The sequence below is a fragment of the Dasypus novemcinctus genome, chromosome 10 (assembly GCF_030445035.2).
Source record: "Dasypus novemcinctus isolate mDasNov1 chromosome 10, mDasNov1.1.hap2, whole genome shotgun sequence".
Taxonomy (NCBI): Eukaryota; Metazoa; Chordata; class Mammalia; order Cingulata; family Dasypodidae; genus Dasypus; species Dasypus novemcinctus.
Window position 1 is genome coordinate 80,368,786 of NC_080682.1, and position 26,791 is coordinate 80,395,576.

The 26,791-nt window shown below is 41.2% G+C and overlaps 1 protein-coding gene and 1 pseudogene across 8 annotated transcripts in view; both read right to left on the reverse strand.

Moving 5' to 3' along the window:
• FAR1 (fatty acyl-CoA reductase 1) overlaps nt 1–5,405 on the reverse strand; it is a 75,040-nt gene extending 69,635 nt beyond the window's left edge. For 3 of the 8 annotated variants that reach the window (XM_071218205.1, XM_071218203.1, XM_071218202.1), the window contains exons 1-2: nt 5,090–5,169; nt 1,342–1,437 (exon numbers count right to left, since the gene is read on the reverse strand). In XM_071218205.1, coding sequence (XP_071074306.1) covers nt 1,342–1,400 — 59 coding nt within the window. In that variant the 5' untranslated portion in view covers nt 1,401–1,437; nt 5,090–5,169. Of the gene's footprint in view, nt 1–1,341; nt 1,438–5,089 lie in introns of all 8 variants that reach the window. The other 5 variants (XM_071218204.1, XM_004472524.5, XM_012530636.4 and 2 more) reach the window with 5 other exon arrangements.
• Nucleotides 5,406–24,155: 18,750 nt separating this feature from the next.
• LOC101423265 (coatomer subunit delta pseudogene) lies at nt 24,156–25,981 on the reverse strand (annotated as a pseudogene).
• Nucleotides 25,982–26,791: the final 810 nt, after the last annotated feature.

A 26,791-nucleotide genomic window follows, 5' to 3' on the forward strand; every position in this document is an offset into this window, starting at 1 on the left:
CCACAAGTTGATAATTGTTAAAGTTGTTAATGCAATTGGTAAAGTTGGTGGATACAAAAAAAAAAAAAAAAAACGCATTATATTTTTGTTTATGTTGGCAATTTCCGATAATAAAAGTTTAAAGCCACCCCTACCAGAACAGCAGAAAGCTTCTTAAAAAACAGTGTCCATGAGTTTTCTTCTCTGTACCCCTGCCCAGTACAGAGCAGATGAATTGACTTTAAAACCTTTAGGAGGTACTGGGAATTGAATCCAGGACCTCATACATGCAAAACCTACGCTCCATCAATGAGCTACATAGGCTCCCAATACATTTTATTCTTCAGGCAGAATTACCTTTCAATGAAATTTCAAAGCTTTTTGATGGTACTTTAATGATTTTTTGGTTAACTCAGAGAAAACACACATCACTCATTCAACAACAATTTACTGAGACTACTTTCTAAGATCTCCTGTCTTGCTAAAGGCATCAAAGCAAAAATAAGTCATTCCTTCAAACAAATTAAAAATCTCACAGTACCCTCAAGAATTCACAGCAAAAATGGGAGAACAGGGACATAAAGAGAAAGAATAGAAAAAGCAATAAATACAGATTTAAAGAAAGAGCTCTAAGGCATTTACTTTTTCAATGAGGAAGAGGGCATACAACTTTGTTCAAGCTAGGGAGGCCTAAAAGTTCCCCTTCCTCCTCCATTTTACAAATGAGGAAATTAAAGCCCAGAGAGGGGAAGTGACTTGCCTAAAGTTACATACCAAGTTGTAACAAAACCAAAATTAAAACTCAAATCTGCTGATTCACAGTTCAACGTGAATTTTTCACCTAACACTTTTGTCTTTACCATAATATCTATTAATTAAAGAGAAGGAGCTATTCAGTTATTAATATATACTTCAACTCTACATTATACCAAACCACAGAAGAAAGTAATAGGGTAAGTAAGGGGGATGTGGTACAGAAATGGCTAGAAAGAAAATGCACACAACAAACTCGTAAGACAGGAAGATCATATATATATACCATACTTTCTCAAGTTTGAGACACAGTTGACTTAAGACATAATATCCATTTCATAAACATTGTGAAACAGACCCTATAAAATACATCTTAATTTTTTAAAAAATAGTGAAATGTGAAAACATACATCTCTAAAGCAAGAAAATGTAATATAAAGTTTCAAAACACAAAAATCACTATCATTTATTTAGGGTCCTTAAGTATACAAATACACACAGCAAGAGTCCCATTTTCTAAGGTAACAAATAGTTACTAAATACTAAGCTTACATGATATTATTTTTCAGTTGTAGGTATTAATACAAACAAGTCCTTCTTGCCGTTTACCTCATAAGCATAAGTTTTTGGGATGAGACAATGCAAGGTTTGAATCTCCGCTCTGCCATTTAGTAACTCTCCAACCTTTTCAGTTTATTTCCTCATCTGTAAAATGGGATACCCATTTTAGAGGGCTGTGTGAGAACTAAATGTGATAATATAATTAAGGAACATATCACCATGCCTAGATGAAATAGGAAACCCATTAATATTAACTTTCTTTCCACAGTCCCTCTGCGCCAAATGAAACTAAATTGAAAACTAGATCCCAAGCATAAATCTTTACTGATGTTAGGGCAAATCCTACTAGTCTACTTGGGAATAATTATTTGATAAGAAAACTTACATTCTTGAAATCCATCTCTTTTCCTGTTCAAATTGGGAACAGAAAACAATGATGAATTTAAGTTAAATACATAAATTCAGCACGTTCATTTTGTCTTACTGATTTGAGGCTGTGTATCAAAATAAGCCCATAATAAACCCACCAAAGTTAGGAACTATAGAACCAATATGTGGGAAACGGGAAGAGTGTAGAACCAAAAGAAATAGTTAACATGGCTCAAGTCTATGAGGTTTTTTAAACCTAAAGTTCACCTACTAAACCCTAAGAAAACAAATGTTCATCAGTCAAGACGGTATCTTTATGAGTCAGGGTGCTTTAGTAACCTGATCCCTCAGACTAAGCAAATGCCATCTTTCAGTAAGTAAAGTTTCAGTATGTTTCCACCAATAACAGCCCAGTTATTACCAAGATGGCACTAAGCCTATCTATAAGCCTATCAAAGTGACTTGTATGGAACAGACATAGAAATAAGATAATCTTTTCTACTACCCCAGACACAGTTCAGACTAGCCCACTCACATACTCCCTCACTATTAACCCATTTCAGTTCAGTAGTTTGCCAAAAAAACTATAAAATATACAGGTTCATTTTAGAAAATTAGGAAAATACAAAAATTATAAGCATTTTTAAACCACTCATGATCTCACCAGCTAAAGACATACCAACACCTTTCCTACAAATTTGACCATAATTGAAACCATATCAAATATTGAATTTTGTATAGACTATTTTCTACGAAACATGATTAATTACTGGCCCACATCTTAATATCATCATTCCAGCTTTCCAGAGACTAATTTCAAACTAATTTTTTTCTTACTTAACTCAATGGTTTCTCTCAATCTTTGTTTTTTTTTTTTTCAGTCTCTCAGCTATGCACATACTTTGCTGCTGACAATATCTTCTTTTGTAAAACTATTATATCAGTTTTTCTAGGAATATTATTCCACAGTGTCCACAAAAAGCTCTCCAAATAATCTTTTTCTGTGTCTTCACTGGTTCTTCTTCTACTAACTCCTGATGATCTCTAATTTGACCTTTGGATTTTCTTGTCAACTTTGAATCCCCAACATTTAGTACAGTCCCAGGCATCACGGAAATGCTCAAGAAACCTGACTAACTTAATCAACCTTGACCCTGCCACTTATTAGCTATGTGACTTTAGGCAAGCTATATCTCTCTGTGTCTCAGTTCCTTCATCTATGAAGTAGGGGTAATTAAAATGAGATGATGCTTGGAAAGCTCAAAACACAGGCTAGCACCAACAGCACCCAATAAATGTTGCTGTAATTACCAACTTACTTACACCACATGATCCTAACTATCAAAAACTATTTGTGTGCTCTTTCCTTTACTACCTATCTCCAGTACACCAACACCTGTTCAAATTCTTTTCTCCTAGCCACCATATAGGACTATAATTTATCAATTAAACTACAACAGACTTAGTTGATTTCCACACCCCTAATTTATCTTCATTCAAAGCATCCGTTTTTTTAAAAACAACATTTTTAGTTTGTTATTCTTGTCCAGTTTCTTATACCCTGTCCAAAACACTGGAATGTTATTCTCATGTCTTCCAATAACCTGTGCCCCTAATTCAAAACCTTCTGTGATTAACTGCATGGCACCTGGATTACGTCTCTGCTCTGGGTTGCCTCAGTAATTAGGTATTCTGGTTTCACTATGGGTAAAATGGGATCACAGTAAATAGAATTACCAAGAAATTATTTCCACAAAATTATTTCTACAACTTAAAAAATGGCTCATTAGTTATGATACTTTCTGATCTGGTTATAAAAAACATCCAATACAACAAATGCCCTCTTTAATTTCTGTCAACTCTATGTCAAGAAAGTGTGTAACTTCACAATCCTTCCTATATTATACTTCAATATCTATCACTTTCTCCCATTTAAATCTACTAGAAAAATGGCAGTGGGCCACTTTCTTCCTATCTCTTTTCTGCTCCAACCTCCACCCACAAAGAAAAATTCCAAAAGCTTAAAATAGGCAGAGCAGTGATACACACATATCACCTCTTTCTTTCCTCCAAGTGAAAAGAACTTTGATCCTATTTAGCTACCAAACTCTCCTCAGAACTGTGAAAAATTTTCCAAACGTGTATGACACATAGTCAAATTCCACTGCCTTAAAATAGTTGATCCCACAAAATTACAGAATTGTACCTATATGATAATTTATCACTGGTGCTACCTACCGCAAGAGGTCCTGCATCACTTTATGCATATAGTACACATGCCCAACAAGATAGTTGAGAAACTGCCCTATAGGGCAGATTTTCTTGATGTATGCCCTGATGCTGACTTTAAACCCAACATTCTTCTTTCTTTATGTAAAAAATTAAGCAATTTCTCACTGCCATTCAATCATAAGCAAACAATGCTTACACCTTTACTTCTGAGAGGGTTAGTTTGCTGCTGAAGCAAAACAATTAGAACTATCATGAAGGGGGAGAGGGTGACTATCAGCCTCAGCAGCGAAAGTTAAGGAGTCTGTGAGTTTAGCCCTCAATGAGAAGGCAACGAACCTATGAACTTGGCTGACTCCTATCTGAGACATCTGGCTCTCCTGTCTCGGTGCATCTTCCAAAACCAACAGCTGTAGTTGCTCACCTGCTCACAAAAGATCCACACCCTTCAGCTGCCATATATAAATCTATCTCGTTTGCGTCTTGTATACTTTCTCCTGGCCAACTAACGCCTCCTGGTCAAACAGCCTCGTCCACGATTCACCAAAAACCTTCTCTCAGTCACCTTCCGGTTTCAATGAATGCCTCAGAACCACGAGTACCAATTTGCCCAGAGACCTTAACCTTCAAAACCCAAGCCTGTCCTTCCTTCACTCCCACACAGCTCGTCTTCCCCTTTATCACCTAGCAATTCCTTTTTCCAACGGACCAACCATACTCCCCGGCTTCGCACCTTCTCTCTGGGGACCCTTTCCTCAGCATCGCTTTTTTCCCGTCACTTTTTTCCTTCTTAGACCCGCAATACTCCCGTCACAGGCCTTTTTTTGTTCCCACCCTCAAGCACCCGAGCCCGCTCCTCCGTTAACTACCCGCTCTACCTTCTCTACCTCTACGCGGCCTCCCCATCCCAGGCGGCGCCCCTGGGCTCCGGCTGCAAATCGGGCCCTTCCCTACGTTCCCATTTGCGGTCCCCGGCCTCCGGAGGGCGGCGGCCTGGCCAAGCGGCGCTGAGACCAGCGGGCTGAAGCCAGCGCACCCCGCGCTTAGGGGAACAAGGGTAGGGACGAGGGTTCAGAAGCGGGTCTCCGCCTCCGCCTCGGCCGGGCCTGACGTGCCGGCTCCCGCAGTCGCAGCCGCTGGCCAAGCCAGGCGAAAAGCCCGCAGCCCGGCCTCCCCAGCCCGCGCTCCTGCCTCTCACCTAGACACAGAAGCTCGGGCCTCGCTTTCCCGTGGACGTCCAGCGATGGCTCCGCCGTCGCGCTTTCTCCACTCGCTTTTTCACCGCCCCGGACCGGCTGCTGAAGAGCTGACGGACACCGACACGCCCATTGGCTGCGACCAGCGAGCGCGTCAGCCAGTCCCGACCCAGACCTCGGGATGTAATTGGCTGGCGCGGCGCCTCTTTTTCACGTCTACACCTGATTGGTTCTCTCGCGCCCCTTACCAGGGTACCGCTCACCCTCCTCTCGCTGGAGCCTTCCACCCCCCAACCCTGTTTCCATCTGGACGGGAGGAGGGCGGGCGGGGGACCGGAGCGAGAGCCGAAGGAATACGAACAGCCAATGGGGACGCGGAGAGAGGCCTGGGAGGTGGGTTCTGCGGCCGAACGTTCCGTGAAGGAAAGCTCAGCCAATGGGCGCGCGCCGCACATTCCGGGTTTGGGAGCGCCCCTGTCGGCTGCTCTCGTCGCAGCGGGGCACGCCGGGGACCACGCCTGACTGCATGTCGCGCGGGAGAGGCGCGCACTCGAAAGGTGGGGAAGATGGGGCGAGGTCCGCGCGGAAGACCGCCGGGCAGCCATTGTGGCGTTTTCGGGCACTGCCTACGTGGGACCACGCGCGCCTGTTAGTGGGGCTTGGGGGCCTTCTGGCCATTTGGTGGATATGAGGGACCCACATGAAAAACTACCAGTTTGGTGGGACTAGTTCTGGTCGAGGAGAGCGGCGCTGTCGCCTTCTGAAAACCTGGAACTCCCGCGTCCCCTGGAACCGAGCCTCGGTCTGGTCCAGCCCCTTGGGACCGTGGGCCAAATCATTCCACCTTCCACTTCCTTCAAAATAGTTTCGTACAAAACGAATTGATGGTCAGAGAAGTTATGCTAGTGGTTTCCTCTGGACGAGGGGGGATGTTCACTGGGAAGGGACAAGAGGGAACCTAATGGGAGCTGGAAACATTCTGTATCCTGATCTGGGTTGTAGTTTCAGGGATGTATACATTTGTAAAAATTCATCGAACTGTATATTTACGATTAGTGCACTCTATGCTCTCTATATAATATAATTAAGTTTTTTAAATAAAATTAACCTAATAAAGGATTGTGAGAATTTAAAATGAATGAAAGCTCCTGGCACAGTGAATAGCACACACAGGTGAGTAATTTGAGGATGGGCCAGGATGGGACCGCGTGAATTTTCTTTAGGGATTCCATTTCTTTCAGGGCCAGGCTCTGCCAGTAGTGCAGAAAGAATTCACAGTGCCACACCTAACTCGAACTACAAAAGTTTGAGCTACCAACATTGTTGCAGACTTAAATCCTGAGCCTAGGAAATCTTGATTTGAATTCCATGGTTTCGGCCATCCAGCAGCTCACAGACCAGAATTAGGAATAAAGAGAGTACAGAATGAAAAAACAACACAACTGCTTACCCTCAGGGATGATACATTCCTCAAAGTTAGGCAAGAACTATGTGCATAGAACACAGTACAAGAGCAAAATTTTGAAATAGCCACCAGGGTCAGGTGAAGCACTTCTTAGATAAGGTTGCATAGCATTCTCTCCAAAACATACAGGAGATATCTGAACCAAAGGTCTAGCCTGTGAAAAAGGCACCAACAGGAAAACAAAGATTACAGTACTTACATCAGGCATTCTTAACCTTTTTTGTTCCATGGACCCTTTTGCCAGTTAGGTGAAAACCACTGACCTCTTACTAAGTCCACCCTATACTGTGTATTACCTAATAAATACATCACACCCATACCAACAGTGTCCCCACAAGAAAAATGTTTTTTTGAATTTAAATTCAAGCTCAAGGACCCCTTATTAAGAACCTCTGACTTAGATTTGTTAATTAGCCTTTACGTTGTTCAATTCAGATGAATGCCTTTCTTTAAAGTGCTTGATCCTGAACTACATATATAAAGTTGGGTAAGACAGTATTTTCCATGGAGTGTAGTGTAAACAGATAATTCCAATATAATGCAGGATGAGGGAACACATAGAGGACCCAATCCAATCCAACAAAGGGGTTTAGGGGCATCTTCTTGTAAGACATGATGCTAAGTGAACCACTGGTAAGGTTTAGGCACTGTTTCCTGAGAACATTTTGTTTACATATTTTTTTATTTTATGCAAATATGTTGATTTTTGAAAGATATATATGCATATAAGTATGAAAGCATAAATTAATGCTTAGTCCTGAGGAAAACACATAATGAAATTAAGTAATTTTAATGAGTATATTAAGATTTCAAAAAAAGCTTTAGAGTTCAGAGCATCAAAGCATCTTACTGGATTCAAGTCAGTGTGTACTTCCAGCAGGGACCCCTGCGAATGGGCCTAGTGCTTTTTGGAGGAGGACTTAAATAATCTAAGGACTTCCTCTCCAAGGTCATACAATCTCATTGTAGAGCATGTTGTATAGCCAGAATCATCCATACTGCATCATCATTCTTAAATAAATACAGAACATTTTTATATCTACAAAAAGTGAGTGATTGTCTTTACAAAAGGCAATGAAGACTGCATTGCCAGAGTTTAAACTAGAACTTGTGGTAACACCAAAAAAACTAATCATTCAATCAACTACCTTTTCCATTTTTCTCCAATAAGAACCCTGAAAGTTGGCTTACTGTATATTGGGATCAATTGCATTATAATTTTATTCAAATATGAAACACCCTTGTGTGCTTTCGATACATGTATAGAAACATTATTGTGCTGTAAGTGAAGGTAAATTATACCTAGCCAAAAATGTATTATGGTTTACAGCCTACAGAGAGATATCATATACATCAGAATAAACACCCAAATTGCTCTTGTTTTAATATAATTGTAGCTGTTATCAATCCCACAGAATTTCATAATTTCTTTAAAAACAAAAAACAAGTAAGTCAAGCAAATGCTACCTCTTCCTGCTCTAAGCAAACCCTTTGCTTATGGCATATGTCATTTTCTAACTCATATTTTTCCACCAACATATTATTAAAAAGTTTTGTGGTTTGCTTCTTCACTCTTCCCTCACAACAACCCTTTGCAAGTATTCATATAGTCATCTGAACTTTGTATAAGAAGATGAGACCCAATGAGACAAGAAGCTTGCTTACAGTCACATAGCTGTTAGGTAGCAGAGGTGGGATTGAAACCTAAGTCTGTTTGATACCAAACCCCATAATCTTTCTGCTTGTGCTCTATTTTCCTTCCCCAAAACAAGAGTAACTCATTATTTCTTGTCCTTGTACATTATTGTATTCCCTACAATGCTTAGCACAGACTCTTACACATGTCACTCATGAAATTCACTGAATTAATAATTATTTTTTCCATGATTTATCTTTACATATTACGTGACAATGGGGAGTATGAACAATTTAAAATGAACTGTTTCACATTTAAAATGTTTATTTTGACAAAATTAAAGAAAACAAACCTTTCATTGTAGTTGCAGGGGAGAGCTCATTGCAACTATCTACAATGCATCTGAATGATCAGAGAATGTTGTTCACTTTCCAGGCATAGGAGTTTCAGACAGCTCTTCTCAAGTGAGCCAAATTCTCTTGACACTCTTTTTTAATAGTGAGTGCAGTTATTCTCTGGAGTTCATTTGGTGATCTCTACCTTGCCCTGCACCCAATTGTTTTGTTTTAAAAATAGTTGTAAAGCCTATTAGAGGAAAAAAAAGTTAGGAAAAATAATATCAACCTAAGAATGTAAAATCCTTTCAGATTTCTAACATTTCCATCAATTGCCCAGTATGGATAAGTATGCACAGGTCCTCGTAGCTTCATTTCTTCATCGGTAAAAAGAAAGTCAAAGATATATGCAGTAGCTGTTTTGTTTCAGGCTGATGTGAAGTAAGTTTGGTTTCCACATAGACATGAATGATCTGGCCCTTATGTACACAACAGCTTTAATCTAAGTGTTCCTGGGTCCTCTAAAGCAATCCTGTGTCCCAACAAAGGATTCCGGTTCTCATTTTTCTCCTCTGGCCCTGTTTATTTATAAAAATGCCCTGGTGTTACCTAGCTCACAGGTGTTGTGAAGAAGAACAAGACTTGCAACATTTTTTAAGATCTCACCTGTTACCTGTTTTGCAAGTATCACCATGAAAAGAAGAAACCATCTTGCTGACCAATTTCTTCCCACATCTAATTTGATAATTATTGCTATGCCTATCTTTTGTGGGTAACATTGTCACTGTTTGGATCTCATTTGTGCACAGTAATAGATCCCTGAGACCTGGGGATTATTATTTTCTTTTTTGTGTCTTCTTCCTTTCCTTTTCTTTCTTTTTAAGGGATTTACTCCCTCTGCACATGATCAGAATACAGCTGCTGCAGATGCCCAGAAATGGGAATCACTAATTTGTCATTTCCTTGTAACATAACATGTCCAAAGTATAAGCTGCAGAGTCTGACTCACCTATTTCCTGCTCTTTGGGTGCTGTGCTTTTTTTTTTTTTTAAAAAAAGTTCCTACAGAAACATCTTCAAAAGGAAGAACAAAGTTGGAAGACTCTTACTTCTAGACTTTGAATCATATTACCTAGTTAAATGGTATACCCATAGCCAAAAGAAAGAAAGAGGACCCCTATCTCACACCTTATACAAAAATTAACTCAAAATGGATCAAAGACCTAAATATAAAAGCTAGAACCTCAAAGGTCCTGGAGGAAAATGTAGGAAAACATCTTCAAGACCTGGTGGTAGGTGGTGTATTCTTAAACCTTACCACCAAAAGTATGAGCAGTGAAAGAAAACATGGATAAATGGGACCATCTCAAACTTAAATACTTTTGTGATTCAAAGGATTTTCCAAGAAGGAGAAAAAGCAGCCCACTCAATGGGAGAAAATATTTGGAAACCACGTGTCTGATAAGGGTTTAAGTTCCATTCTATATAAAGAGATCATACATCTCAACAATAAAAGAGCAAACAATCCAATTTAAAAATGGACAAAAGACTTAAATGAAATTTCTCCAAAAGGGAAATACAAATGGTCAAAAAGCACATGAAAAAATTTCAATATCACTAGCTATTTGAGAAATGCAAATCAAAACGACAATGATTTTAATGTAACATTTTGTGCGATCTATGTAACTTTTAAAAATAAATATATTTAAAAACAATGAGATATCATCTCACACTGCACATAATGGCCATTATTAAAAAAAGAGAAAATAGTAAGTGTGTTGGATAAGACATAGAAAAATAGGAACATTCCTTGACTGTTGGTGGGAATGTAAAATGGTATAGCCTCTGTGGAAGACAGTTTGGTGGTTCCTCAGAAAGCTAAATCTAGAACTGCCATATGATCCAGCAATTCACTACTAGGAATATAGCCAGAAAACTGGAAACTAACATGAACAGACACCTGCACACTTATATTCACAGAAGCATTATTCACAATTTCCAAAAGATGGAATCAACCCAAGTGTCCATCAACCAATAAATGGATAAACAAAATGTGATATATACATATGATGGAATATTATGTGACTGTAAGAAGAAATGAAATTGGGGATAACATGGATGAACCTTGAAGACATAACAAGCCAGACAAAAGGACAAATATTGCATGGTCTCATTAATATGAATTGAAGAAGAATAAATACATGGATTTAAAACCTAGATTAAAGACTATTATGAGACTAAAGGTGGACTGAAAGGCATAGTGATGCTTAATGTATGTGGAAGTTTTAGTTAACTTGACTGGAAATGGAGAGATTTGATGGTAACACATTATAGAGAGTAGAACTAACGTAGCTGGTCTATAAATGGGATTGTGGCTGAAAAAAGTAGTCTAGGGATGTAAATGCCAATTGAAAGAAGGCTAGAGAATAATCTAGGGACTGAATAACATAGTGAATCCAGAGGTGGATGAGAATTGTGATTAATAGTGCAAATACAAGGATGTTCTATGAACTAGAACAAATGTACATCACTATTGCAAGGTGGTAAGAATGTGGACAATCATGGGAAAAATACAATTAATGTAACTGATGGACTATAGTTAACAGCAGTATTGTAATATTCTTGCATCAATACCGAAGATGTAATGTGTTCATAATAGGGGGGTACAGAAAAAGTATACCAAATGTTCGCTAGAGACCACAGTTAGTGGAAATAGTCTGATAATATTTACTCATAATCTGTAACAAATGTTCCACAACAATGTAGTCTGTTGATGGAGGGATATTATATGGGTCCACACATGTTCTTGATTGTTTTGTAAATTTGCAACCTCTCTAATAAAAGTATATTTTAAAAAATAAGCAATTGTGGCCCATGCGCAGTGCTGATGTGCGCAAGGAGTGCCGTGCCATGCAGGGGTGTTCCCCACGTAGGGGAGCCCCACGCACAAGGAGTGTACCCTGTGAGGAGAGTCGCCCAGCGTGAAACAAAGTGCAGCCTGCCGAGGAATGGCGCCGCACACACGGAGAGCTGACAAAAGATGATGCAACAAAAAGAAACACAGATTCCCATGCCACTGACAACAACAGAAACGGACAAAGAAGACGCAGCAAATAGACACAGAGAACAGACAACTGGGGTTGGGGGGGAAGGGGAGAGAAATAAATAAATCTTTTTTTAAAAAAAAGCAATTGGCTATTAAAAAACAAAAATACAGAAAAACAACAGTGCCTTGAGTTTCTAGTGAGAAGCCTCCTACTAGATATATTTGCAAATAAATGTCCTAAACTGGGTGAACCTTAGGCAGTGAACCACATCTTGGTTTAAAAGATTGTCAGGGTAAAAAGAGGTATGACTCTTCAAGAAAATAAACTTTATATTTGATGCAGATCATAGTCTCCTATTTTCTACAGCAGAGAACAGTGCTGAGATTACACTTTCTTCCTTAAACAAAGCCATTAAATCTCTCTGTTATGGCATTTCTTAGAGCAGCCAATTGTAGGTTTGTTCTAATGAAATTGGCATGGGAAGCAGACTTGGCCCAGTGGATAGGGCGTCCGTCTACCACATGGAAGGTCCACGGTTCAAACCCCGGGCCTCCTTGAACCGTGTGGAGCTGGCCCATGCACAGTGCTGATGCCCGCAAGGAGTGCCCTGCCACTCAGGGGTGTCCCCCGTGTAGGGGAGCCCCACGTGCAAGGAATGCTCCCCATAGGGAGAGCCATCCAGCGTGAAAGAAAGCGCAGCCTGCCCAAGAATGGCACCACACACATGGAGAGCTGACACGATATGATGATGCAACAAAAAAAGAAGCACAGATTCCCGGTGCCACTGATTAGGATAGAAGAGGTCACAGAAGAACACACAGCAAATGGACACAGAGAGAACACAACAGGGGAGGGGGGGGGAGAGAAATAAGAAATAAATCTTAAAAAAAAAAAAAGGGAAATTGGCAATGATTGTCTTGAGGAGAATGACGTATAGTGCTAAGAGCCCTGACTCTAGAATTGAATGCCTGGGTGTGGAATCCTAGCTCTGTTGCTACCTATGGGCCAGCAATTGAGCAGAGGATGGCATGTGGGGTTATCGAACCCCTATCTATATGCTAAACCAAATCATCCACTTACAAGCCATGGTAGAAATAATAACTAATGAAACTGCCCATGCTCTAAACTTAGTAGCCCAACAACAAACTAAATTCAAAAACGCTATCTATCGAAACCATCTCGCCCTAGACATTTCCGGGCAGCTGAAGGGGGAGTTTGTGAAAAATTCAATCTCTCTAACTGCTGCCTTGAACTAGACAGCACTGGAAAGGTTATTTTTGAAATTACAAGCAAAATGGTAAAAATTGCTCATGTTTCAGTGCTGACCTGGAATGACTGGAATTTAAGTAATCCCTTTGGAAGCTGGCAGTCAATAGTAAACAATTTCAAGCTTCTACTGGAAATAATTGCCTTCCTTATAGGAGGATGCACCATACTTCCTTCCTTCCTCCCTTTCATCGTAAACAGAATGCGCACCCTAATAAATGGTATAGTGAAAACGCAGACAGCTACCCATCTCCTGGCTCTATATACCTACCAGTCTAGTCCAGAGAGACTCTAAAAATAGTGATGCTAAAGCTTAGTAACCTTAAGCATGCATCAAAGGGGGGAAATAATATAGCCTGTGCATAAATTCAAACTCATTTTATATCCAAATACGCCTAGAAAGCCAATTGAGAAGTATAAACTCTATATGCTTTCTATATTCAGGGAGGATACAAGCCAAATGTGTCAAGCTTACCTGGAATGTGGGGGGTTGTGCTAAAAACTTATCTGGAATGTAGGGGATATGTGTTAACTCAAACTTATCTGGAATGTGGAGGATATGTGTTAACTCAAGCTTACCTGGAGGAAATAATCTATCTAATACTCAAATAAAACACTTGAAAAAACTAAGAAAAAGTCCTTTTGCAGACAAGCACCGTTTGACTCCCCACTCTTATATCCTCTGTATAAAAGGAACCCAAAAATTCTATTTGGGGCTCGGTTTTTATCAGGACAAGAGTCCATCAAGTCTGGCTGGTCGAAATAAAACTTCCTTCTCAAAATTCTCATGTCCTGGCCTTCGATACCATGTACACCCAACTTCTCTGCCACTACCACCTTAGGCAAGTTCTTTAACCTCCAAATATCAGTTTCCCTTGGGTAAAATGGAAATGACAACAATAACTCTACCTCAGAGAGTGCCATGAGGCTCAAATGACTTTAATTTTTTAAAGCACTTAGAATAGTTTCTGCAACATGGTAAGCACTATCTAAAATGTTTGTTGACTCTTAAGAAAACAGGTGAATAATATCCATTTTAATTTGCCAAAGGGCTGCCAATTCAAAGTACCAGCAATGTGTTGGATATATTTTTGTAAGATTTACTTTATTTATATCTCCTTGCACTTACTGTCTGCTCTCTGTCCATTTGCTGCATGTTCTTCTGTGTCTGCTCCTCTTCTCTTCTCATCTTTTCTTTAGGAGGTACCAGGAACCAATCTTGGGACCTTCTGATGTGGGAGAGTGGCACTCAATTGCTTGAGTAACCTCAGCTCCTGGTTTTGTTGTATGAACCTCTCACACTGCAGGAACTAACATGACAGCTCCCTTTTTCCTCTGTTCATGTTAGTCTGTCTCTCTCTTTGTATCAAACCCAGCAAGAAGGCGGAGACTGAACATGAATCATATCCAATGATGTAATCCAGTCAAATGGGTCTCAGACCTGCAGGAATGGATTAGATTAAAGCATAATATTTCTCTTTTGGGGATCATAAAATAATTTCAAACTGCACAATGCCTATCTTCTATTTTTTTAGAAGATCTCCTAATATACCAGATACTTAATATACATTTCCAAACTTTACTATCTCCATTTTACCAATAAGGAAATGGAAGATCAGGGAATTTATTTTAATTGAATTGCTTATGATCATACAATTGAATAGGAGAGTTGGATTTTAATCAAGATGGGTCTAATTCCAAAGCACGTGCCATTCTGCCTGACATTACCTCCTAGAACTTACTATCTGTCCTTTCATTGTTTTTCATGACCTTTCTCCAAATGCTCTGTGTTTATTTATACCCATGCTATTTTTGAAGTGGTTTTACCTTAAGAGTCACTTCACCCATTGCTTCTTTTTACAAATAGGTAATAAAAAGCTAAGTAATTTCCCTAAAACTACTTAATTATTTAATGACTATTAAGTAGCCATTGAGTGCCAACCAATTGCAGGGCATCAACCATTCTCTAGTAAGGAAAGAAATAAACTGTTACTTATATCACTTATCATACTTGCTTTCACACGGTAAGCAATCAGTACTAGTTATTTTTTGTCATTGTTCATTTATTCATTTGTTCGTCTAACAAGCATTTATTAGGCATTTTTTACAAGTCAGCACCTGGGGAATACAAAAATGAACAAGATATGATTCCTTTTGAGGCTCACACCAGCTGTCCAATACAGAAGCCATGAACTTCATGTCGTTATTGAACTCCTGAAATATGGCTGGCTAGTCCAGATTGAGATGTGAGTATAAAATACACATTTCAAAGATTTAGTACCAAAACAAGGTAAAATACTTCATTAATAATTTCTTTTAATTACATGTTAAAATAATATATAGGACATATTGGATTAAATAAAATATATTATTAAAATTAATTTCATTTGTTTCTTTTTACTTTTTTTTTTTAAGTTCAGTCAGTAATTTATTAAGGAATGGTGAGAAAAGAAATAGGAGAAAATAAAAGATCATGGGTCCCAGGTAGAGAAGAAGGGACTGAAGAGTGATAAAAAGGGCTGATTTACAGGCTACAGTTCCCCATTACAGGTTTTAAATCCCCAGGTTTACTTGTGTATTGATTTGGGCCAGGGGCAAAGAAGGCCAGAACAGGGCAGAAGGCCAGAACAGAGGGGGAAAGGCAAGGGAGGGCTCTTTTTACCTTTTTAATGTAGCTACTAGAAAAGTTAAAATTACATGTGCTTCTATTGTATTTCTATTGGACAGCACTGATCTAGGTGGCAAAAAAAGATAAACCCAATAAAATTTAATTGCTATAAGCAGATTAAATAGACATTCTGTGGGAGCACAAAGGAGCAACTATCTAGGGAAGTCAAACAAGGCTTCACAGAGGAGGTAACATTTGATATGAATCCCAAAGGATGAAGAAGAGTATTGTCAGATGAATATTTTTTCAGGCAGAAGATGAGCATGTAGAATGTCACATGTTAAGACTGAAAGAATAACTAGCAAGATCAAGTATGATAAGAGCTTTGTTTTTCTCAAGTTTGGGATAGAGGTCAGAGAGCTCAGTGAGAACTACTAAGAGATGAAGTTGGGGAAGTAGGTTGAAGCAAGATAATAACCATTTACTCTTAACATTTTATGATAAAGAGAACTGATGTGATTTTATTTTGTTGAGAAATAAAAAGCATAACCTTCCCGAAAAATATCTAACAAGCCACTCCTGCCCCCTCTTCTTAAATCAGCCCATAAAACATGGCCTTGTAGGAGAATATCTAATGAACCACTCTTGCCCTGTGCTTCTTAATATAACAAACCATTCCTGACCCCTACTTCTGTAAATCAGCCCACAAAAGCATGACCTTGCACCTGCCTTCTGCTTCTCTAACCCCACTTGCAAAATTTCCCCTAGCAACGTGCTAACCAATGAGCAAGAGCCTTGCTAGTCCCACATAAAATCCTATATAAACCTATGAAACCTGAGACATGGGGCTCAGAATTTGGAGATTGATTCTCCTCTGGGCCCACACATAATAAATCTATTCCTCCACCTCTCCGAGTCCTGTTTGGGTTTTTCTGTCACTTAGAACTCCTGGCTTTGCTGTAACATTTGATTCCCTGACCAGGAAACCCAACCGAACAGGCTCTTTGAGCCTCGAGTTTGGGATTGGTGGGTGTAGCTGGCAGAGATCTCCACATGAATGAGGAGGTGCTACCTGTCCTCTCGACGGGGCCTCCTTTGGGGAAAAGATCCCTGTGGGCTGCGTCCTCTGACCTGGCCTGACTGGGTGGTGGGGTGGCTTGAACAACATCAGAAGACACTGGAAAGGTAAGACCCCGGGGTTCTGAGTCCCAGTCAGGCCTGTCTCCTGATGGAAGGGGAAAATGATCACCTCCTAAATTCTCAAGATTCAAGATTCCAGGATAAGGTAGTCCCTTGGGTGGGACTGTGTAACCTCTGAGTGATTGCATGAATGAATGGGGACTGCAGAGGCTTGCCTCTGCTGATCTAGTCTGTGGCTCCACAGCCTGTGCTATGGAGTCCAATTGGGCCCCAACCTGTACTCCGCAGCTACGTCATATGGCATAACGGCTAATCTGGACTCTACACCAATTCCTTAGCTAAGATGAGCCTAAGGTCTTGCAAGAGACGTGGACAGGTGGGCATCTGAATGGCCTTGTGAGAGACACCCCTCCTTTTTTTGTCCCACAACACCAGTTCAAGGATAGGAGCATCACAATCCAAACTTACAGTCTTTGACTGTATGTTAAAAAACTTCAAGAAAGACTTTTCCGGGGATTATGGCATCCATATGTCCCCCAGAACTCTCCAGACCTTGTGCAAGTTGGAGTGGCCCACATTTGGTGTTGACTGGCCCTCAGAAGAAATCCTAGATGTAACCAAGGTTCAGGCAGTGTGGTGTGTAGTCACTGGGACCCCTGGCCACCCTGATCAGTTTCCCTATATTTGATTCTTGGTTAGAAATCACCCAAACCCTGCCCCTTTGGGTCTGATCCTGTGTCAGAAAGAAGGGTCAGAGTAGGGTCCTAGTAGATCAAATGGCTGGACCTTGAAAACCTGTTATTCTACAAGGACCTCCGAAAGAAGACACTTTACCCCCACTGTATGTTCCAGCCATTCCAGGGCATCTCCCTGTCCTGGAGTCTTCACAAGCCAATCTCCCTGGGCCTGTCATACTCCCCAAGAGGGATTCCGAGACCCCTTTGGCAAGAAGCTTCAGTCGGCATAGCCTGCCCTTCAGATGCCCCTCCATGAAACACAAAGTCCAGTCCAAATCAGTGCAGATGGGATGGTCCCACCTGGGGGGCCAAATCTGTTTTATCCCCCTTTCACAACTACAGATCTTTTAAACTGGAAGCACCACACCCCTTCACATTCAGAAAAGCCTTAGGCTCTTATCGACCTCATGGTGTCCATTTTTCAAACCCACCGCCCCACTTGGGATGATTGCCGCCAACTCCTCCAAACCCTGTTCAATATGGAGGAGAGACGCCCGATCCTCACAGAAGCCAAAAGTGGTTGCAAGACCAGGCCCCTACAGGTATCTTAGAGGCAAAGAAATAGGCCGAAAAGGCAGCACCAGAAGCCCAACCAGCATGGGACTTTAACACAGATCAGCGACAGGCTGCTCTTCAGTGGTATTGAAAAGCCCTCCTTAGAGGTGTACAGGAAGGAGCAAGGCGGCCCACAAGCATTCCAAAACAGCCTTCATCACTGAAAAACCTGAAAATCCCCAGGACATTTTATAAACTACTCTGCAAGACTGTCAGGATCTACACCCCCTTCAACCCAGAAGGCCCAGAAAGCCAGAGGATAGTCAACAAAGCTTTCTTGGCCCAGGTAGCACCAGACATCAAACAGAAACCTCAGAAGCTAAACGTGTTTGCAGAGATAAACATCTCCCAGCTCCTCAAAGTTGCAAACAAAGTATTCATCAATTGGGACAAAACTGCTGAGAGGGAAGCAAAAAAGGGAATAAAACAGCAAATCTCCCTATTAGCATCAGCCTTAAGGAATCCAGACCCGACCAATCAAGAAAGGCCACCCCAAAAAGGCGGGATATTTCACCCTGGAACCCTCCATTGCTGCTAGTCAAAAGCCTAACAATACCCCCTATGGTCCCTAACCCATACACCTTAATGGGGCAATTACCACCTGGGGCTGTCCACAGGTGTCTCCCCAAAGCCAGTCTCTATTTGCTTTTTCTGTTTAATAGAAATGTTTCCTTTTTTTTTGAAACATTTACTTTTTATTTATTTCTCTCTGCTTCCCTTCCCTTCCCTTGCTCCCGCCCCCCAGTTGTCTGCTCTCTGTGTCCATTCACTATGTGTTCTCCTGTGTCCACTTGTATTCTTGTCAGCAGCACCAGAAATCCATGTCTCTTTTTGTTGCGTCATCTTGCTGCATCAGCTCTTCCTGTGTGTGGTGCCACTCCTGGGCAGGCTGCACTTTTTTTCGTGCTGGGTGGCTCTGCTTACAGGGCACAGTCCTTGTGGGGCTCCCCTACACAGGGCACACCCCTGCATGGTATGGCACTCCTTGTGTGCATCAGCACTGCACATGGGCCAGCTCATCACATGGGTCAGGAGGCCCTGGGTTTGAACCCTGGACCTCCCATGTGGTAGGCAGATGCTCTATCCATTGAGCCAAATCTGCTTCCCTCTATTTGCTTTTTTTTTTTTCAGTTTTTTTCCTCTATATATTTTTTAATGTTACATTCAAAAAATATAAGAGGTCCTCATATACTCCCCACCCCCCTCACCCCACTCCTCCCACATCAACAATGTCTTTCATCATCATGGCACCTTCACTGCATTTGGTGAATACATTTTGGAGCACTGCTGCACCACATGGATAATGGTTTATATTGTAGTTTATGCTCTCCCCCAGTCCACCCAGTCTATTTGCTTTTGAATAGGAAAATCCCAGGACTCAACAAAAGGCTCAATTAACTTGGACTCGAATCCCACAGGGCTTTAAAAACTCCCCACCTGTTTCAGAGAAGCCCTGGCACAGGATCTGGCTTCCTACCCACAGGAAAACTTAAATTATACTCTCCTTCGGTATGTAGATAACCTCTTCCTGGCTAGCAAAACAAAAGAAGTGTATGCCAGTCATCCCAACCTCCAGAACAGGCCACTTCCTTGCCCAGATCAAACCCTATTCACAGATGGCACCAGTTTTATCAGAAATGGAGAGAGGCTTGCTGAATATGCAGTCACCATGGTTAAACAAGCAGTGGAAGCAGCTCCCCTACCTAAAGGGTGGTCTGCACAGTGAGCAAAACCCTTGGTGTTAATTCGAGCCCTACAACTGGCCACCAGGCAAATGGTAAACATTTATACTGACTCTAAGTATGCATTTGTTACTGTACATATCCATGGAGCAATTTATAAGGAAAGGGGACTCCTAACTGCAAGGGGAAAAGAAAACAAAACCAAAGAAGAAATCCTTCAACTATTGAAGGCAGTCTGGAAGCCAAGTGGGGTCGCCATCATACGCTGTCAGGGACATCAGAAAAAAACAAATGCAGTTACTAAAAAAATACACTAGCCAATGTAGCAGCTCAACAAACAGCGAAAAAGTCCTCAAACTGCAGGCCCTGCTGCCAGCACCTCACCTGTTCCTTCTAGAGCAATGCATTAAAAAAAAACTAAACTATACCTGGGAGAAAGAGGAGTGGGCAAAAAGAGAAGAAAGGCACCAGACCCCAGAGAAAGACTGGTTACTACTGGATAGCCGAGTCTCCATCCCAAAGGGGGCTGCCTACACCCCCGTTCAACTGTACCACCAGCTCACCCACCTGGAAAAAAACAACTGATTTAAAAGCCCTGCTCAGGAAATATTACTACGTTGCCCAGATGGCCTCACTCTGTACCACCATTAGCAGCTGATGCCAAACCTGCACTAAAAACAACCCCTCCCAAGGTCCCCAGGCCTGGCCAGCATCCAACACATAGAAACTGCCCCTTTTGAAAGCTCAACAATGGACTTTACAGAAATAAAACCAAGTTGAGGGTATAGGTACTTATTAGTAATTAGGTGCACCTTCTCTGGCTGGTTCAAGGCCTTTCCCACATGCACTGATAAAGCAAGAAAAGTAACAAAAGCTTTGCTCCAAGAAATAGTCCCCCACCACGGGATACCCTTATCCATAGGCAGCAACAATGGCCTGGCTTTCATAACAGCCATCATCCAACAGCTAGCAAAAATGTTAGGAATTAAGTGAAAGCTCCACACAGCATATAGGCCCCAGAGCTCAGGGAAAGTGGAACACAGAAATCAAACCCTCAAAACCACCCTAGCCAAGTTCTGTAAAAAAAGAAAACTGCCTCCTGTGAGGAAAGCTGCTCCCATTAGCCCTCCTTAGAGTCAGATGCACCCCCAGGCCCTCAGGCTATTCACTTTTTGAAATTCTGTTTGAATGACCACCCCCAATTATTAAAATCATCAAGGGAAATCTCAGGCTCTAGGAAAAACTGGCCAGGATTCTACCCTCCAGCAGTTGGGAAAAACACTAGCTCAAATACACAAAACTGTCCTGTCTCAGGATCCCATCCCATTTGGCCACCCAGTACACCCACACTTACCTGGAAACCTAGTTTAGATTTTTTTAAAGTGGAAAAAGAAGCCCCTCTAACTCACCTGGACAGGCCCACATACTGTTATCCTTGTAACCCCCACTGCTTTCAAAGTTTCAAGTATAACCCCTTGGATTCATCATACCAGAATAAAAAGACACACTTCAATGAAAAATAAGATGTCTGAATAACTCACCCTGTACCTGACTGTCACTTGAAAATCCGAATTTTCTAGTGCCACCAAAAATCACCATCACCTGACTGGATGGATTCCTGTTCCCTGTGTTTCCTGCACCTCTTCAAACTGCCCTGCTTACTGTTTGGAACTAAACTAACAACTACAGCTCCCAGAGACTGGGATGTAGTTAAGAAGATGCTAATATTAATAACGTACTTGGGTCTTATAAAACGCTTTACTAACTTAAGTTGTTTTTCCACCTAGCTTGAGTGACATCCTATAAAAATTATAAGGGTGTTAAAAGGGGAGGAATTGTTGAGAAATAAAAAGCATAACCTTGCAGAAAAATGTCTAACAAGCCACTCCTGCCCCTCCCACTTCTGTAAATCAGCCCATAAAAACATGGCCTTGCAGGAGAATATATAACAAACCACTCCTGCCCCCAGCTTCTGTAAATCAGTCAACAAAAGCATGACTTTGCACCTGCCTTCTGCTTCTGTAACTCCACTTGTAAAATTTCGCCTAGCAATGCAATAGCCAATGAGCAAGAGTCATGCTAGTCCCACATAAAATCCTATATATAAACCTATGAAAACTGAGAAATGGGGCTCAGAATTTGGAGACTGACTCTCCTCTGGGCCCCTGCATAATTAACCTGTTCTTCTGCCTCTCCAAGTGCCATTTGGGTTTTTTTCCACTCAGAACTCTTGGCTTTGCTGCAACAATTTAAGCTTTAGAAAAATAACACTAGTTATGGTTCCTGTGGAGATCAGCCTAGATAAGGGAAAAGACTTGGGATAGGAGAGCAGGAAACTGAGATAAGAGGTTTAGATGGCCATGATTTGAGCAATGGTAGTGGCAATACACAGAGGAAGATGAGGCTACAAAAGAGTTCTCAGAAGCAGAACTGATGAGACCACTAATTCATATGCATGAGGCAATACAAAACAAAACAAAAACAGAGATCAAGGGAAAACACCCAGTTTTATTTTCACTAGGTCATATGGCCACATATTGAAAATTTCCATTTGTTCATTCGACAAATATTTACTCAAGGCCTACTTATGTGCCCGATAGTTGTGGTTAATAGGTTCCTGGTGACCATGTAGTAACATTGTGTAATTATGTTTAAAACATTTACTAGGAATCAGAAAAGAATAAATTATTAAATCCATACTGAATTATTGGTCCATTAATGAACATTTTCTTTTGCTTCTGTGGAATTATATCTTTTTCTCAGGGGCCCAAATTGATCAAAAGTCCTGTTCTATGGTGAGAGTTTGGGGTTCCTTATCTAATGAGATGGCCAGTTAGAGAAGGAATCTGGTCCTCTAGGGCAGAGGTCAACCCATAGACTGACAGGCATAAAACCTGGTAACATAAAGTTTCTGGGAGGCTGTAAGGAAACAGGAACTCCTTCATAAACTGCTTGTAACTTAGTACTTTGTACTTTGAAGAGTAATTTGGCAGTTTGTTATAAAATTGAAAATTTGCCTTCCATAGAACTCAGTCATTCAACTTTTGTATTCCTGAAGACTCCTCTACAAAACAAGACACCAGCACCCCCAGGGGGAGTGTGGAAGCAAATGTGAGAACTTCTAATTTCACGTATTTTAAAAATATATATAGGGAGTGGAGGTGGCTCAAGCCATTGGGTACCTCCCTCCCACATGGGAGGTCCCAGGTTCAGTTCCCAGTGCCTCCTAAAAGAAGAGTAGGCAGTGAGCCCAAACAATGGGAGAGGGAGGTGGGGGGAAACAAATAAATAAAATAAAATCTTATATTTATTTATTTATTTAAAAATGAAAAGGAAATGTAATTTTACTATGGGAAACAAAGGCATGTTGTTTCCATGGAAGCAAGTTACTTCCTTGACCACCAAGTCATGCTGTCTCCATAGCTATACGTGCAGGACATAAGTCTAGCAAGAAGATGTGTACATTCAGGTGGAATGAGGACTAGGTAGAACAGGGCGACCCAGGCAACAAGATTTATGGGTATACTTTCTCAACAATATAATAGAACATTGAAATTTTGTACTTTGAATTAAAACCGTAGATTTTAATCCATTGTGTTACACAGGTTGAGGTAATGGGAATAGTTAGCTAGTATAGTTGCTGGTACTCACGATTGCTTGGGGTATATAAAGAAGCCCCTGAGATTAATCAACTTGTCTGATGAACTTGAGGCTTCAAGGCTCTCAGATCCCCTGATCCCAATCTCTCTTTGTCTTTCATTCCTGATACCGTTTGGGTCCGTGACTCCGACACTTTACTAAAATTTGGTATATGGATTGAGACTGGAGCCTTCATTCGGTTTGTATGTCAGATACCATATGGATGCTGATGGCTTCCAAACATCCAGGCTTATCCTCTCCCCTGAACTTTATATGTTCACTTGAAATATACAATTAAAAAGATGAGAAAACTAGGAAGTTAAATAGATGGTTTATTAATAACATGGATGGATCATTTAGCAGCATATGCGTATTATTTAGGTTTATTGAGATAAAATTACGGAATTCCACCTTGAGGTGCCAGAAACATGTCTTCCCCCACACTGCAGTCCTGACAAAGAAAGTGGGCTTCCCCCAGTGCCAAGTTACTGGCCTTGAGTTGAAACCCTGGTGCCTGAGAGAACAGCATGAGAGAGTAGGGTGTGGGATTGTTGAGGAACAAGACTGACAGGAACTTTAGGGTTAAGGAGCTGGCCAGAGATTAGTGGAACAAAGAGTTTAGACAAAAGTTCTATGGAAAACAGAGAGGCAATATGTTAGGGAGTGGGAGAATTCGGGTAAGAAGATGTATTGGGATGGGATTTTGCCTTTCTCATCCCTTCTTCTCTTCATAAAATCTCAGCTTTAAAAGTTTCCAGTCCAGTCACACTTTCTTGTCCACAGGGGTAGTGCAAAAATTAGGAGGGAGGGAAGGGAATGATGAAAGCAACAGCACGATGGGCTTTTCCTTCTCTTTCTTTTTTTTTTCTTCTGCAGAGTACACTTTTTTTTTTTAAACAAAGAAAGTCTAACTATATTTAGGGATTTAAATATAGGGCAGCTTAGGCAAAGGCAGAGAAGATATTTAACAAGGGTCATTCTCTAGAGAGCTTGCTTTCTTTCACTGACCAGTAAAATCTGCCAAAGAAATCATGAGCCTTTCCCTTTATGCTTGTGTCATTTCTTTGCCAAAGAATGTCTCTATGACACTGAAACACTGGGGTGAGTTGAGGGTTCTTATGTGTAGAGAAACGTGCACAGTATCAGAAAAAAGGGTCTCCAATGGCTTGTAGATTTGGAAAAAACTCTTCAGCCACTGTTGGCTTCTTCTTTATTAATTTGAAATTTTTCCTTTTTGGTTCCCCTTCTTGGTATTACAGTTTCATACTTATCCACTAGGAAAGTGGTCTCTGTGGAAAACCATACAGGGCTGTTTCCATCTACCTGGGTCACTTTGGTAACCTGTATGCTGCAGTAATTTTTTTGGAGATGAAGGAAACGTAAACAGAGAAGATGTCATTGGGCTGTCCAGTAATGCTGAACTCCAGGCTGCCACTCTTAATTTTGGCATCAGTCACTGGCAGGCACCACTCCAAGGTATTTTGTCCACTGTCATGTTAATACTCGCCATCGATCTCACCAATCACAGGTGCACCAACACCAGATGGGCATGGAATGGTGATAACAATATCATTCAGTTCTAAATTCTCTTCTTGTAGTTCATATTCTTGTTGACATCACAGCCATTTCCACTTTTCCAAGGGTCAGCAATTAATTGACAGTGGAATAAAAGATTCTTCTGTGGTTTGTAGTCTCCACTTTAGCACTCCTACATCACTGTTGACTGGAAATGATTTCTCTGGATTCTTTAGGCGAATTAGAGATTCTGCAGTGAAAGGTTTTTTATCCACATTTGGATGAGTTTGTAGCTGCACTCCCTTCTTATCTTCATTTTCCACATGAAGTTGAATTCGTCCAAATTTATCATCTGAGATCCTAAGCATGATAATGCCATGCAACTCCATATTCTGTAATCCTCCATCTCGTCCACAGGTTAATGTGATTTTTTCCTCAATCTTCATATGCACACTTTCCATATTAATAGGTGGAGTATGTACTTTGGTTGCTTCAGAGGTATGTTTTCCCATATTGGAGGACATGATCGTTTCATCTTCAGATTTCAATTTGTCCACAAAGTTATCTACTTCTTTTCCTTTGGCTCCAAGTTTCAAAGTCTTGCTGGGGCCTGAAGACCTGGCTGGTGCAGGTGCCACTTTTGGTTTGTCAGTTTCAATGATGGTCTCTGTGATCATGGCAGTTGTACTGCCTCCAGATACTGCAGAGATTCCAAATCCTCCAAATCCTGATGCTTTCTTACCCTGTCTCTCTGCATCTCTTTGAGCCTGTTGTAATTCTTCTGCTTTAGGCTGCATCTCAGCCTTGGCTTCACGTTCTTGAGTCTCTCTGATTGCTCTGAACACCTTCTCTTCATGAGAATCCATTTCTTTAAAGGTTCTGGTCTGTGCCAGGTTAACATTCTCCCGGTATCCCAGGGCGACAATTTCATCAAAAGCAAAAATCAAATCAAAGCGTGTTCAGATATTTCATTCTCCTCTAAGGCTCCACAGTATTCAGGAATCACTCTTGAGAAAAGCCTTTGGGTCTCCAGGTCTTCTAAAATCTTGCTGTTTTTGGTAGTGATCAGGACCAAGTATAGTTTCTCCATAGGTTGGTAGACATATCTTATGCTCTCTATTTCAACAAATGTATGCTGTTTTCCACTGTTCATAAGCTTTGGAAAAGCTGCTAACAAGCCCACAATCCGAGTTTGGGTCATCTCTACAAACTGTCGACAAACAATAGCCTTTCCTGCTTTTGTGCAGACCACTGCTACCAACATCACCATGGTGAGGGTGGTGGCAGGGGACACCCTCACGGCCCGGCTCCCTGGGGCCAGGGCTGGGGCAGGGGAAGGGGAGCACCGGCCACTCTGGACCTGCTGCCCCCCTGACAGGAGCCGCTGCCTCTTTGCCTCCTGCCAAAATGGCAGCCCCACGCCACCTCCTTCTCTTTCTTGCTCACATCCCTCTTACCTGTCTTATAACTGGCACTGAACAAAAGTGGGAACCTGAATGGAAGGGGAAACTAAGTCAAGGCCCTGGGAACTTGGCAGGGGTGGCAGCTCCCAGAGGGAAGGAGAATGGGGAGGGGTTAACTGCCAGTCCACAGTGTAAATGAAAGAGAATTTCCCAGTCTCTTCCTAGTCCTGGGAGAGGTCAGGCATTTCTAAGCCACAGTTTGTCTGTAGTAATAATTATCAGTCAAAAATTACTTTTGCATTTCTTTAAAGTCAAAGGTAGTTAAGTACTGTAGTGATCACCAAGAAGGTTACATGTAATCAAGTTGGAAGAATGAAGAGGAAACAAATATTCATCAACCTTAGTTTTCATTCTGGCTTACATGATTCTCTGTGTGCCTCATGCTTGCCTCACTGACACATTGCAGTTGTCAGTCTAGGTTTTGGTGACCCTTGAGTGGTAAAGAAAAGCTCTCTGTTTATAATAGTTACTAAAAATTATTAGAACCAGGTTAGAATATTTTGAACTTGTAGTTCAAGACAAAGTTTTAGAAACTATAAAAATAAAGTGAGAAAGTGGGAGGAAGGGCCTCCCACTTTTCATCTCTGAAAAGTGGCAATTCAGGTCATACAGGCCTT